This window comes from Curcuma longa, chromosome 15, assembly GCF_044706935.1.
Source record: "Curcuma longa cultivar G26 ecotype Majalengka, Jawa Barat chromosome 15, ITB_CL_G26_1.1, whole genome shotgun sequence".
Classification (NCBI taxonomy): domain Eukaryota; kingdom Viridiplantae; phylum Streptophyta; class Magnoliopsida; order Zingiberales; family Zingiberaceae; genus Curcuma; species Curcuma longa.
In genome coordinates, this window is record NC_133875.1 from 3,158,916 (window position 1) to 3,173,810 (window position 14,895).

Genomic DNA, 14,895 nt, shown 5'->3' on the forward strand with positions numbered 1-14,895 from the left:
TCATATAAATTGGACAAAAAAAATAATTTTACTCTTCATTGTTCATCTATTTCACATTTCAAACTTGAAGCCCCTAGTGCACATGATGATTATTCTTGGTTCAATTGAGAATCCAGAGCCCACTAAGAAACTACTATGTAGTGAACAAAATCTGCAATGGCTGTGGCTTCACTATGGAGAATTTGGGTCGACAGGGTCGATTAGAAGCCCATGACTAGATCCATTTTGATACCATTTTAACTTGGCTAGTTTGATCATTCTTGTTAGAACCATTGTTGGCATTTTGTGCAAGTTTGAGCCATCTTATGACATCATATTTACACAATGTCTTCCTGTACATGATGAAATGATGAGGCAACAAGGGTGGGAAAACACTATCACTCATCTCCCAGAAGGATTGAGTGGAGCAAAAGGATTGGGGAGACACAAACTAATTATAGAGGAGAAGTGTGGTTGATTTGCTTGATCTTGTTGGGCAAAAGGCACACAGCATGAATCAACCAATTTATTTGCCACCTAACCTCCTCAAGTTTTAAATCTAGTCTTCTACCTTTTGTATATGTTGTCTAATGAATCAAGTGTCAAGGATTTATTTTAGTACGTGTTACAGTTTTATCATTTTATTTTCACTGCTATAGTTGGTGAAAGGAGCTTCATGTAAATTTTATCCATTAACTTTTCAAGTAACGGTTTGGTGAATAGGAAAAAAAAACATCAGCAACTCTCTTTGTGTGACTTTTGCAAGCATCTATTTTAATGGGCTAGTTTTCAGATTGACATGTGAATTTTGACCTTAATTTTTATTTATCACTTCTCATCTTGAAATATGTTGCTACACCATACGAAGCTGCTTGTTTGGAGCATTTAACAAGAATTTCTGTTACAGATATATTTAGTCGCATAATCTACTTAGGGTCATAAACGAATCGAACCGAGTCAAGTTTTATGTTGTTCAAGCTTGTTTGATAAGATAACCAAGTCAAGCCGAGCTTAAAAAGAACTGAGTTTTTAAAATGATTGTTTAAGTTTGATTTGATTTCTTTTTATGAGCTTGAGTTTGGTTTAAACATAGCTTGAGCTTAGTTCGTTTAAATGTTATCGAGTTCTCAATTCAAACTTGTTTGATTTTTTAAAACTTTTATATTTTAATCTTGTTTGGTTGGTTATTGAGTTTGATAATAAAAATTTATTTGTTTATTTTGAAATTTTCTTTGTTTATTTAACATATTGATAAGAGTTTTATTAATGAACATGATTCACAAATATTATTCACGAATATTATTTACAAACATTAACGAGTTGAACATATATGTATTCAAGCTTGTTTGTTATGTTTAATGAGTTGTTCAAACTTTGTTTATTTAATTGATCTTGTGTATTCAACAAACATAAACAAACTCTTACCAAGCCGAACACCAATTTTGTTCATGAACATTTGATTTATTTACAACCTTAAATCTACTTACCAAGACAATCTTTTTTGCTTCAATATTATATTGTCCTCGTGCAGTTCATTTCCTCAATTGTTGTCTGGTTTAAGTGTTCCATCTCTTTCAAATGACACAATATCTCAAAAGTTGAAGATTTGTCTCATTATACATTCCATCTATACATAAAATTTTCAGTTATATCCAACTCAGACAAGTAATGGACAAGGAAAGAGTAATCAATGATCCTAAGAATAATGTTGCATACTACCTTTCATTTTTCCACATAGATTAACAACGAAACTGCCCATCCAATTGATGATCCTCTTTGTTGCTGTAAAGTGTGTGCCCAAGCATGAAAAGAGGATGCCTAATCTAAACAGCTGTCCTTGCTGTTTATTCTCCCTTCATTTCCAAGACTTTTAATGGAGAAGATAGAAAACAAGAAGAGTGTGAAGCACCTGCATTACCATGCTTTGGCCATGGACTAGTTCAGAGTTACACTGACTGTTTGTCAGATGGTTTCCTTTGCCTTTATTCTAAGATTATATAAACCTAGGACACCTTTTGGTAAAGAAAATATATATTAGTAGGAATCAAAGAGTTGTGGTGAAATGCTCAGCCTTCATTAATTGGTCTCAGTTGGCATGCATCATCTCATGTGAATGAAGACTGACTCAAAGGACAACAGGCATGTGCAGGTGCTTGGAATCCAGCATCTCAATTTGACCAGACATGGAAGCCGTATTCAATTCTTCCTCTGGGTAAAGTGTGGGATCATCTTGGAGGAGGGACCGTTCTTCTTCAGTTGCTTAGATGATTTGAGTGAAACTTGGTACAACCATTTGTGTAGGTGAGGAAATTTGAGATATGAGTATAGGTTATTCTGGGACAGCTAGAAGAAAACAAGAGAAGGACACCCATTGTCTACCTACGGAACACAGAATAATCTGCTCAGTTGGCCTGAGTCAGACTCAAAAGCCATCACCTTCTCCTCCTTTGATTGGCTCAAACTCGGTTGGCTTCAATATTGTTTACAGTGTCACACCCCATGACCACAATTATTCTCTGTGATGTGAGTCACTGGACACCACTTGTCTTCCAATAACTTGTGTCGACAATTCCTAGTCAATGCCCATCCTCAACATCAACTTTTGTTTAATACTTTAAGGTTGTTCGTTGTGATATTATATTATCCCAACTAGAGTTCAACTTCTGCAAGCATTTCGTACACTTTTATTTGTTCTTAGCCTCTTGGAAATTGATAAGAGGATGCTGAAAGCAACAGTTTAGATTCTTCGCAGTAGGAAGAATGATTGTCAGAAATGAACTATAGTGATGGATACAATAGACTTGATCGTATGTACATGATAAGGATCCACAAGCATGTTTCCTAATGTAAAAGAAGACAAGTCACTTTGCAAATGAGGCAAGAGCACCCAGCTGTAACTTTTTAAGCGAGTGCTTTGTCCTGTTCCCTTTGAATTCCTCATGTCAAAGTGGACATGTTTTGCATGATGAAGCAATGACGAATGATCTATATACAAGAGGGAGAGGGGCAAAGAAAGCCTAAGTGTGAGATCTAATTAATCCAAGATTATAAAGTGATCTCGACTTGAATAAACCACTAAAGAGAAATCGAGTAGAAGATTCTTGTGGGGATTTAAGGTCATCAGAATTGCCTTTTACTTGGAGCACTGTCTGTCCTATCTCGGATCGTATGTCGTCCAAGATCTTCGGATCGAGGGCGTTACCGGCAGCGCCGCGGACGTAAAATGTGTTGACGGCTTTGCCATCTCTTGTAGACACTTCTGCTCTTGTGACCGTCAGGCCATGCTCGCGGAATATTCGTGTGACATCCGATAGCAAGCCCATTCGATCGCCCGTAGATAACTCCAACTTAACACCCTGAGAGTATTGAATACATGAAACATGAGCAAGGGTGATAGATACCAAAAGGATCAAATGTTGGACATATACCTCAGATACTCTCCTCTCTATGGCTGCTTCAAGACACTGAACAACTCGCTGTCTCTCGGCTTCTGAGTTAACTGGGGAACCATCTATATGTCTAATATAGTACTCCTTCAGGGTGATAAGAACATCATCAATCAATGTCTTTCCTTTTGGTGTACTAAACACAAAGCAAAGAAAGCAAAGAATTAACAGAAAGTACCTGAAAAGCTTCTGGGCCTTCTGCATCCACGCTTCCATGGAAGACCACATACTGCATATCCGTCAAAGTGCAAACTGTATCGAAGAGAAGCTTGGGCCTGTCCTTGCATCGCACTGTGACCACAGAGTAATCCTTGTCGAACCAGTTCACAACAGTAACCTTCGGCCGGCAATGCTCCTTCTCATCGTCCTCACCAGACTTCTCGTAATCTCTATCATCGAACATCAACTGATGGAGCCTCCTCTCCTTGTGGGTGATGCCCATTGAGACTGCAGTCTTCGCTCTCCGGCGTCTGTCGTTCCCTTTCAGAACATTGCAGAGGAGCTGCTTGATCTTAGAGAGCCTTTGGGGGTCTGTGATAGCTGAACCAGTCTCCTCGTCGGTCACCTGCATCACCGCCGCAGCTCTAGTGTTGTGCGTCCACACGTCGGCATTCACCACATTGCATTTTAGATCGGTGAGAACTGCACTGACTTCGGAGAGCAGGCCGGGGCGATCCGTCCCAGTCAGCTCGATCGATGTGTGATCCGAGGACGACGGTGAGAAATCTACAGATCTACTTTGTGATGGAACAAAGGAAAAACCTTCTCCTATGGACTATAATAAACCAAATTTAGATCATGTCAGCTGATGTTCATGTGAAGATGGAGTGAAAAGTATACCTTACGGATGTAGTCCTTTATATCCTCCAATTGTTTTGGTCTCTCGATTTTCTTTCCTTCCGGATCTGTGACATTGAAAACTGCAGCAGTCCAAGAAGCAAGAAATCAAATTAGCGAAATAGAAATTCAGGTATCCAGAGGAACTATCGAAAGCCACGACATACCATCCATGAACCATCCTCCATCAGATGATATGTAAGCTTTCTTGATAATGAGATTGAGGTCTATGAGGACCTGAACAACTTCCAAAAGGATGCCATATTTGTTTACGCTATCAACCTGTGTGAATTAGGAAGAACAAATCCAAGATATGATCGAATTACAAACACCAATGAGCATTCAAGAGCAAGTAGAAGGGGCGTCAGAAGATTGTAGATTACCTTAATGACAGTGGCATTTGGGCAACAAGTGTTATCGACAACAACCCTAACAAGAGCAAGAAGGATCAGAAAGTTCCAAATTCAAAAAGCGATTACTCGATGTAAAAGATTTAGATACCGTGGAGGGTTCATTCCTCGGATGAATTTCTCGTATTCCCAGGAGGAACTCAAATCTCCGTCTGCATAATTAGTTGGCGTTTCAAGAAATCAGTAGGCCTAATCCACACGGCCAGCTGAGATTTCCTTCCTTTTTCATCAAAGAAGCACGCATTCGACGCGAAATCGCAACAAAAAGAAAATCAAAAGAAACCAAAAGAAAATCGAGAAAACAGAAACCCGCAGGGAACTCGAACAAATTGGAATCCTGGCAAAATAATTCTGCACCGCGAACTACTTGAATCCAATCCAAATCCAGCGGGAAGCCACAGGAAAAAAAAGGGGGGGATCGGCACCGCCAAGGAAACAGATTCCTCGAGAAAAATGAGAAAACAAAGTCGAATCATCCGACGAACGGAAGAAGGCTCGAGGTCGAGCAGAGTGAAACGCGTACCCATCTCGGCGGCGCAGCGTTCGCCGGAAAACCTCGCTCAAACTCCGGGGAGGAGATCTCGCGCTCCCTCGCTCGCTCTCTCAAGTTGCGCTGTGTAGGCCGAACAGGCGCACTTTAGCAATCACCCATCGGACGCCGCAGTGAAACGAAGCGGTACCGGTTAAAAAGCGCTCATTTGGCGTACGCTTACGTATAATTAATGTATACGGACGGAACCATGTACCTGACCCGTTTATTTAATTTTATTGAAGGCCGCATAATAACGGAACGAGCAATTATTCTGGGCTTACATTTATTTATATATGTTAAGAAACTTTATCTTTTTTTTCTCAAAATATTTAAACTAAAATTATAAATGTGATTATTATAAACATTTGCTGAATATTGAATTGCAATAAAAACTTTCCTAATTATTTTACTTAATTTCCATTTATCATTTTTGCAACTATGACCTCCTATATATTTGATTTTCCATTCCTTTCCAAGATTTTTATGTAGCCTGTCACCTTCCATGCCGGTCTTCTACCTTCCAATGCCCTAAAAATTAGAGAAAAAAAGGTAATAATAATAATTAATCTCCATTTTTAATTAATTTAATTGCTTATTTGTTAATTATAAACATACCAATTTATTTATGACTTGAATATATTTATTTCAAATTTAAACCTATAAAATTATTAATTGAATGACATAATATAGACAAATTAAATCGTGTCGGCTTCTCTTACCCTACTTATTTTCCACAAACAAATATTGTTTTATCAATAGCCATTTACTAAAGGACGATCAATGAGAACATAAAATAAAGAAAATGCCATATACGCACACAAATATCACAATCTATCAATCAATGAGTTCTATTCTTTAGTATTAATTATCACGTGCTTGATGAAGTCAACGTCTCATGCTTCTTGTTCACGCCGCCACCTCTTACATTAGTCAAAGATTAACTATAGAGGGGCTGTCCTCTTAAGATATTTGATGATTCGGGAGTATAATTGAATTAATTATTATAAAATAAATTTATTAAATGGGATAAAATTAAATTTCGATTAAGTTAAAATAATATTCTTTCGTAGTGATCACTATAACTTCTCAATTTATTTTTTCATAGATAATTGTAAAACTTACAAGTATAAGATCACTAAGATGGTTGATTACATCTTTTATTGAAACGATAAGATATTTGATGAATTTTTAAAATATTATAATTTAATTTTTAAATTAGAGCAAATATATATTATATGTGAAAAAATTATAAAAAATAATATAAAATATGATTATTCAAGTGGAGCGGAACAACTCTCACTTGACAGAGCGATCTTGTATGTCAATCATGATTTAGTACTCAAGTAGAATATGACTTTCTACGATGATGGATTGATGATTTCAATATGAACACTTTTAAATTTATCCAATGAAAGAATAATCAAATATGTGAAGATCTAGATACCTAGAATATATTTAAAAAATAACTATAAAGTGGCCACAAAGAGATGGTAGACTAAATTTAATGGTTTGCCTTTGTGTCCATTTGGCTTGGTCAAGTTAGTATTTTAAAAATCGAAAATTCTGTCGATCATTTAACCGTATAATTTAGTCCAATTTAATTATAAAAAAATTGAACAATGGAAGATCAACTTAAAACGGGAAACTTTTACAAAATAAAAATCAATGAAATTGCTTATTTAATTTAAAGTTGGCTTTTTGAATCAAGACACTGTGATTTAAATTGGATATATTTCAAATTTTTTATTAAAAATACATATATATTTGAATTAAAATAATAAAATATATTTTGATATATTTATAACATAATATATCTGAATCTATAAATAATGGAAATTTTAATGCTGATATTATATATTTGAGTTTTAAAAAAAAAGGATGCGCGCACAATATTTTTGAATCACATGTTTGTTTTATTTAAATTTTATTCTATTTTATAGTATTAATTATTTTTGAATAAATTATAAATTTTTGTTTTTTGAAACAATTTATCATATTTTGATCGCATTGTATTATGCTACTTTTAAAGTGTTTTTTTCCTTATGATAATCATGTTTTGAGTAAAGTCAAATTAAATTATATTATCTAATTGGGCCTTTAACTTGGGCCTAAGGCCTATAAGCCACAAAAATACTTTCTTATTGGTGACTTATTCTGAATTTAAATATGAGGAATTTTATCAATTATCATTAGTTAAACATAAAAATCTCAAAAGAATATATATACTCTAATTTTTATTTATTTGTTTTTAATAACGTGTTCAAACTTTGCCCAACTAATTCTAAAAATAGACAACCTTCTCATATTCACCTACTAAGAATATCTAAAGCATAGTTTATACACATTCAAAAATTAATCTTTAAGATATTCATTTCATCTGAAATTAGAACATGATCCTCTTTTGTATTTCTCTAAATATTTTACCACAATACTATGTAGCTTGATGAAGTTTCTCGAGGCCTTCCCTTCTTCAGCAAAAATAAAATAAAATAAAATTCACTACCTCAGTAGCTCCACATGATCAATCTCACGACCATCTATGAAAAGATAAATCAAGAAATTGTAGTCAATCAATAAGGAAAGGACATTACTAAGATTCAATTCTTATCCATTTCAACAAGTTTATCTCGTACTAACCAACTCAATCATGTCTCTGAGACTTCTCGAGAACTTCCCAAACAACGATTTGGATTCTTATCCATAACATAGAGCATATGCTTGTCTATTATGTTATGGTCTATTTTCTTTTTATGTTCTCAAAAAAAAAAATTCTAAGCTGCAACTTATTCGATCCTCATCTTAGCACCTTTTTCTGTCAGGGCAGCCTTCAATCATCTCCCCATCTCACTTTTTTTTACACATTAATCATGATCATCAAAACCACATTTCAGTCAAGATGTAAAATCATGAGCAAATTTCAAAGATTTGCAAAAGTAGAGAACAAATATACATATAAGTAGGAGTTATATAAATTTATAGGGGTAAAGCTGAGTCTGATATATATGATTATCTATTTTATATTTGAATTCAATTGATTAAAAAAAACATACTGACCTCAATCGATACTATTTTCCACTTTGTGTCACCTTCTCACCAACCATTTAATCCAAATCAAAGGGCCACTTGACATTAGAATCAAAGGTTTATGATTGTAAGCTTTGCTTTCAGATTTCACATTTTGACCTGTTCAAAAAACAGCAATAAACAAAAGGGCAATTCACATGAGTCCCGTGAATCTTTTCCAAGAAGTATGTCCAGTGTTTGATTTCTGTAAACCGTGTTCACCGACTACAAAGATTACGATATATAAAAAGAAGAAGAAGAATCACCTATTTTTTGGATAATCTTCACATCACAATCTAGTTTTAGTTGGAAATAGTGATGCTGAAATCTGAATTTATCAAATGCAATGTGGATTCAAGGAGCAGAAGCCAGTAATGTTGCATTGGCTGGTGAAAGTCTTTATCCTCAAACAAGAGCAAAAGAATAAAGCAAAGGAAAAAAAAATTTAAGGATATTAATTCATCCAAGATAAGAAGTAGGCCTTCTGTCTTTTTTTATCTGCATCAAAATAATCTCTTTGAGTCGCTTCAACCATTAACTTACCTGGGTTTATATGCTCTGCTAACTGCAAACAGGAGAAAGTTTCATTGTTGGCTTGAGTTTGATTCATTGATTGAACAGAGCCTGATAAACCATTACTTATTTTTCTGCCTGTTTCAGTAACAATCACAATCCCACAGTTATAATTTGCTTAACAAGAAAAAAGAATATAACAAATCTATTCTCTGTATTAGCCTGTGTACTTGACGCAATCACAAGACTGAAGCATGGATTTTGCCTTGTTTTCCTTTTTATTTTAACACAATCTTTGATTGATAGCTATCGTCAACAATCAAAAGTATAACCACACAAAACCGTTGTAGGCCATGCTGTCAGATCTACACGCTAAAAACTTTTTTTGCTGTAATTCAAAAAAAAAAATTGTGATTGAGGAGTTGCACCTACAAAATGATAGCTATCAAGCTGAGTTGTTGCCGGCTTCAGCTGCTCTTTCTCTGGTGAATCCCACCTGGAAAATGGGCAGTGTTTCTCAAGATACCCTTCATCATAAATTGCCTCGAATCCTCCAGGTTTTTGGCACAGTTGAGAAGAGGAACAAGAGCTGCTTGAAGAAGAGAAGTGTGTGGTGCAATGGGCAGCTTGGGGGATGCAGCTGGGGCCATGGAACTCTTTGCTAGTTCTTCTGACCCTGTAATAATTGAGCTCAACAGGTTGCAAAATTGTATTCTGGGTATGTTTGTCCTTTGAACTTTTTTCCTTCAAGAGTTGACTGTTCTACTTTTAGTCCCTGACCTAATTGTTCAGACATCCATTCTTCAAAAATAAATAAAACAAAGGGTAGGGACACTTGAACCATGGTTTCCTGCTCGTACGGTCAAGCTTTCATTAAATAATATGGTTATTCTATTGTTGAAGCTGAAATACAAATGACAGGGGATTTTTCTGTGTATTGTTAATTTCTTGAACTTGGAAAATTTAATTATTGCAGAAAGAGTTTTGTTCATGCCCATAGAAAGTGCCAAATTTGGGAAGCTATAAATCAGGCAAACAGTAAGCATAGATATGAAGATCAAGCAAATGAGGTCTGAGACTTGGTGAAACCTTTTGTTAGAGATAAAATGACAAACCATCCAAATGCCCATATTACCTTCAAGATAAATATATGATTCATAAGAGTTCAGGTTCTAGGTTGCTTGTTAGAATGCTCAGGAAGGTAAGATCAACATAGATAGCTTGAACAGGTAATAACCTACAGTAGTAATGAGGTCAATCTTTACTCTTTCTGGATGAAAATCCAATGTAGGTTTTCTTGCTGATCATAATTGACTTATTAGTAAGAGCCTTTGAAGCAAGACTTCCAGACAATCGAAGTTGTTAGCTAGTTTGTGATGAGTTGTTGAAAGAAAATTATCTGCATGAGTTCTTATCCACTTGTTTCTCATCTGAATGATTCAGTTTCAACAACATCAAAGCAAGACCAAGTACAAAAAAAAGTGGTTTTGACTACTAATCATTTTCTTTACGACAGTGGTCTAGTTATTTGAGGATGGAGCATCAGTTTCATGGATCCCAATTATTAATCAAGACTGTTTTGTTGTTGTCTATGTAGGAAGCATACTTCTACACTTGCACCATTTCATCTTTTTCTTATTATAAACAAAAATAAGAAGAAGCTAGTTTAGCTTCTGCAAGATTATTTGGCATTATCTGGAAGTTGGGTCCTACAATAACACCTGGCGATAAGTTTGATAGCATAAATTCATTTGAACTGACTTGACTAAATTCAGAGCTTAACCTGCAGAGAAGGAAAGCGAGTTGGGAATTGCTAAAAAAGAAATCAAAGCCTTGAAAGCAACTGAAATCTTGAAGGATAAGGCTGTTATGGAGGCAAGTATAGAATAAGAAAATGAGACAATCAGTAACCCAACCAAGTATCCTTATTGAGTTTGAACTAACCTTTTCTATTTCATGTTCTCTAGTTAACCAATGAACTGAAGAAAATGGACGAAAAACTCAGGACCATTGAGAAACAACTTGAACAGAAGGTTTTGAGAGACTACTTTTTACAAACAAAAATCTTGCAGAGTGATTAGCGTCTTGGCTAGCTGACAAAACCATCATTTGCTACATTGCAGAATCTTGACATCAAAAAACTAACCAATGAAAAGAAAGAGGCATTGACAGCACAGTTTTCTGCAGAAGCAACTCTAAGAAGGGTCTACGCAACTCAAAAGGATGAGGAATTCATTCCTGTCGAGGTTCTTATAGCACCATTTGAGTCGGAAATCAAGCAATACAGAAATGAGGTACCATTCTCTAACATTTTCCATTCCGGAAGTATGACTAAATTATAGCATTATAATTCTAAAAATATGGGATTTTACATACTAATCACATGCAGATTCTGATGCTTCAAGAGGATATAAAAGCATTGGAAAAATTGACAAAGTCTAAAGAGGCATCACTAGTGGAAGCAGAAAGCCTTCTGCATAGTGCACATGAACAAACAAGGAATGTAGAGGTGGTGCAGAACAAAAATCTTGAATTGAAAAGGCAAATAGAGATCAACCAGGCATAATTAGCTAGCATTAAACTATTACTTTTGCAAATTAATGAAGTACCAAGCCAGACCTAATGAATTTTTTTTTTTGCAGGAAGAGAACAAAATTCTGGAGAAAACATATAGAAAGAAAGTTGTTGAGGTAGAAAAACTTATGAAAACCATTCGTGAACTTGAGGAATCTATTCTAGCTGGAGGTGCGACTGCCAATGCAATAAGGGACTATCAACGCAAGATCACTGAGTTGAAAGTAGGTTTCAGTCCATTAAGTATTGCAATTTGGCTCTTTGTATCTACACTGGAGGTTAAAATTTTAGATGATCAACAAATTTCTAGGAGGACAAAAGGGTGGTTGAGAGAGAGCTGGCCAGAGTTAAAGTTTCAGCAAGTAGGATAGCGACAGCCGCAGCTAATGAGTGGAAAGATGATGGAGACAAAGTCATACCTGTCAAGCAGTGGCTGGAAGAGAGGAGAGTTTTTCAGGTTTGCTAATCTATGAAAATTCTCTTATATTCTCCATAGGTTATGCTGAAACCATCTATAAGTGGATTTGTTTTGCTGTTCAAGTGCAATAACATGGTTTCTGACATGTCTCTATTTGCATCGCTGACACTAAGTTTTGGTACATATATGATGTCTCCTGATAGCTCCTAGTATTGGCAAATTGTAGGGGGAGATACAGAGGTTAAAGGATAAGTTAACTTTAGCAGAGAGAACAGCAAAGACAGAGAACCAACTGAAGGTAAGATACTTATTGACCAGTTCTTGTCTGAATTGAAAATAATCAATATTTTTTATAATGTTCATCCTATCATCGCAGGAGAAACTAAGCTTGAGGTTGAAAACATTAGAACAGGGCATAAAGCATTCAAGTCTTCCAGAAAAGACAAGGGAAATTTGTGAGAGAAAGAAGAGTGGATTGCCATCACCCAAAGACCTAAAGAAGAGTCCTTGTGCACCCAACAATGCAACTGCATTGCAGAAGCCTAATTTAAATTCTGGAGATGCTGATGATGCCAGAGGAATGGAGAACTTAAGTTCAAATGTTGTGAAAAAGAACTTGCTAGCTTTGAGAAGCAGGTCATATAATGACACTGGGAAGGAAAATGCAGAAACAAATGTTAGGCCCAATGGACATGCAGATGATGTTATTACTGGAAGAACAGAGGTCAACCACGAGGTTAATGAAAAAAAACATGGAGACATCAAGTCACAGAATGAGAGCCTAGAAAATGGCTACGAGGATATGGTGTCTGGCTTTCTTTATGACAAACTGCAAAAGGAAGTTATAAACTTGAGAGAATCTCACAAGGACAAGGATAGTGTATTGATAATGAAAGATCATGAAATCAAGGTCTATATAAAACAGTTCATTCTACTAGTGTTAACACATAAGTGCTCTTGCTTAATTAAAATAATTTCTTTCTTTCAGTTCCTCCTAAGGAAGGTTGATGTGCTAACAAAGGCTGCAGAAGTGGAATCCAAGAAGAAAAGAAGAAATGCTAGAGAAAAGGAAATGATGATTATCTTGGAGGATAAAAAGTGAAATACTGGCATCTGAAACAGGTAGGTAAAAACTGGTTTCAGGGGTTGTGAAACTCACTTTATCCTTCTACCACATTCATTTAAACACACTGACATAAATTTTAATCTAAATTGTAACATTTCTCTCTACTTTCTCATAAGTACATGCCAAAGTTGAGAGTTATTATCGCTAAGGTTGTGTGTGCATTATTTTATCTTGCACTGCTAAAATCATAACAGCTAGTTCTACAGGTTTGTGAAGTGACTGAAGCATCAAAAGAATTCAGAGCTTAGAAGTTGAACATACCATCTAATGGTATGTTGTATCTGGTGATTCAAATGTACAGTTTCAAATAATTATCACATAATAGAAAAGATTGTGGAGTTCCTACCCTTTTTATTTTTATTCTTTTTTCACTGTGCATGTAACATACAATTGAGTTCCAAGCATGTTGAACATTGTATTTGTGATGGAGTAATAGAAAGGAAAATTGTGAATCATCTTCATTGACTGATCCTAATGTCACATGCTTTACCTCTGGGCATATTCAGTGGAACCAATCATATGTATCTTTGCGGGAACAATTATGAAGTGAATACTAACCTAAAACGAGAATTATGTTAAATTTGAGTTGACTGATAAAATCTTTAATTTTTAGAAATTTTAGCAGAAAATTACTTGAAATCCTACACTTGAATTGAGTGCCAAGTTTAAACTACATTGTTCATCAATAAGCTTACACACATCCAACTATATGAGAAATGAACAAAGATCACTAGTCATGCTTCAATGGAATTCATCACATAAACATGTAATAAGGATAAAAAGGAAACTAGCTCTGCTTTTGCAGTTATGTATTGTGAAGAACCTTAGTGACATGCTGGAACCCATGAAATTGGAGGAACAAGCAGACGTTTGAAGTAAATTTCCAAATGCCGATGTTGTAGGAGGTCGTTGTTAATTGAGTGAAAGACATAGAAGCAGAACATCATGCTCCAAGGCCATCCCACCAAATTAAAAAAAAACAAATGAGCTGAGGATATTATTGGAGTTCTGAAAATATATGCTAACAGCATAAATCTATCATGGATGTAGCACTTGTCACAACATATGGCATTGTTGGTGTTGGAGGGATACTCAGAGATGATGACGGAAACATATAGGTTGTATTCATGGAGGCACTAAAACTGACTGTTCTTGGATGCGGAACTAGTAGCATCAGAAATGATTAGGAATTGCCTAGGATAGGGGCATTAGTGCATTGAGACTATTCACTGATAGCAAGGAGACATGGAAGAATATACATAGTGAAGCCAAAACTGGCAGAGATTGGTTCAGCAAATTGAAAGCCATCATGAAGCTGCAATGCAGGGAATGGAATGTCACCTATAACCGCATGTTAAGGGAGACTGAAGCAGATTGGATAACAAAGAGGTCCTTAGAAATAGATACAGTAGGATTGATTCTGATGTAATTTCTGTGGATCTATTGAGGCGCCTCTCTTAGGCTGTGGAAGGGGGATGAATATCCTCTTATTGTTGTTGATTCCAGTAATAATGAGACCCCATTTAACCTTTAAACCCAAAAGGAAAAAAAGAAAAAGGCTGTTTTAGAGATGCAGATGGGATAGGCAAAACATAAATGGGATGTAAAGAAACACGATTGAGTCATCTTCTGGATAAGATCCACACCACACCTTTGCTCTACATTTCGTTGTCAATGTTGTAGTGATCTCAATTCTCACCTTATATTACTTTTTTCTTTGATGCATTTTTTTTAGTTACCTGTTTTGATTGTTGACAACATCATGGTTTAAAAGATCATTATGTGCCATTTAGTACAAAAGCATCATATATTCAGCTGGTGGAATAGCATGCAAAATGGACACTCCTCAACATGAAGGTTCCTCCACCTAATCTACACTCAAATACCTAATTATTTGTTTCCCTGAATCAAAACGTGTTTTCTCCCCCACCTCCACAAGGTGTCTCTCCTCGATGTGAGTCTACGTCCAACTAATGTACACCCAAATACCTAATGAT

General features: G+C 35.6%; 2 protein-coding genes across 2 annotated transcripts; one reads left to right on the forward strand and one right to left on the reverse strand.

Moving 5' to 3' along the window:
- Window positions 1-2,751: 2,751 nt before the first annotated feature.
- LOC141845869 (ACT domain-containing protein ACR4-like) lies at window positions 2,752-5,312 on the reverse strand. Its single transcript, XM_074733872.1, has 8 exons — window positions 5,196-5,312; window positions 4,764-4,824; window positions 4,646-4,691; window positions 4,430-4,544; window positions 4,266-4,345; window positions 3,604-4,200; window positions 3,408-3,512; window positions 2,752-3,335 (listed from the first exon to the last, which is right to left on the reverse strand). Exons 1-8 carry the CDS (start codon window positions 5,197-5,199, stop codon window positions 2,997-2,999), a joined length of 1,347 nt encoding a protein of 448 aa, XP_074589973.1. The 5' UTR covers window positions 5,200-5,312; the 3' UTR covers window positions 2,752-2,996.
- Window positions 5,313-9,398: 4,086 nt separating this feature from the next.
- Window positions 9,399-12,874, forward strand: LOC141846157 (microtubule-associated protein 70-5-like). Its single transcript, XM_074734156.1, has 10 exons — window positions 9,399-9,498; window positions 10,570-10,655; window positions 10,748-10,813; window positions 10,904-11,074; window positions 11,170-11,340; window positions 11,423-11,578; window positions 11,665-11,811; window positions 11,999-12,070; window positions 12,149-12,682; window positions 12,761-12,874. Exons 1-10 carry the CDS (start codon window positions 9,399-9,401, stop codon window positions 12,872-12,874), a joined length of 1,617 nt encoding a protein of 538 aa, XP_074590257.1.
- The last annotated feature ends 2,021 nt before the right edge of the window (window positions 12,875-14,895 follow it).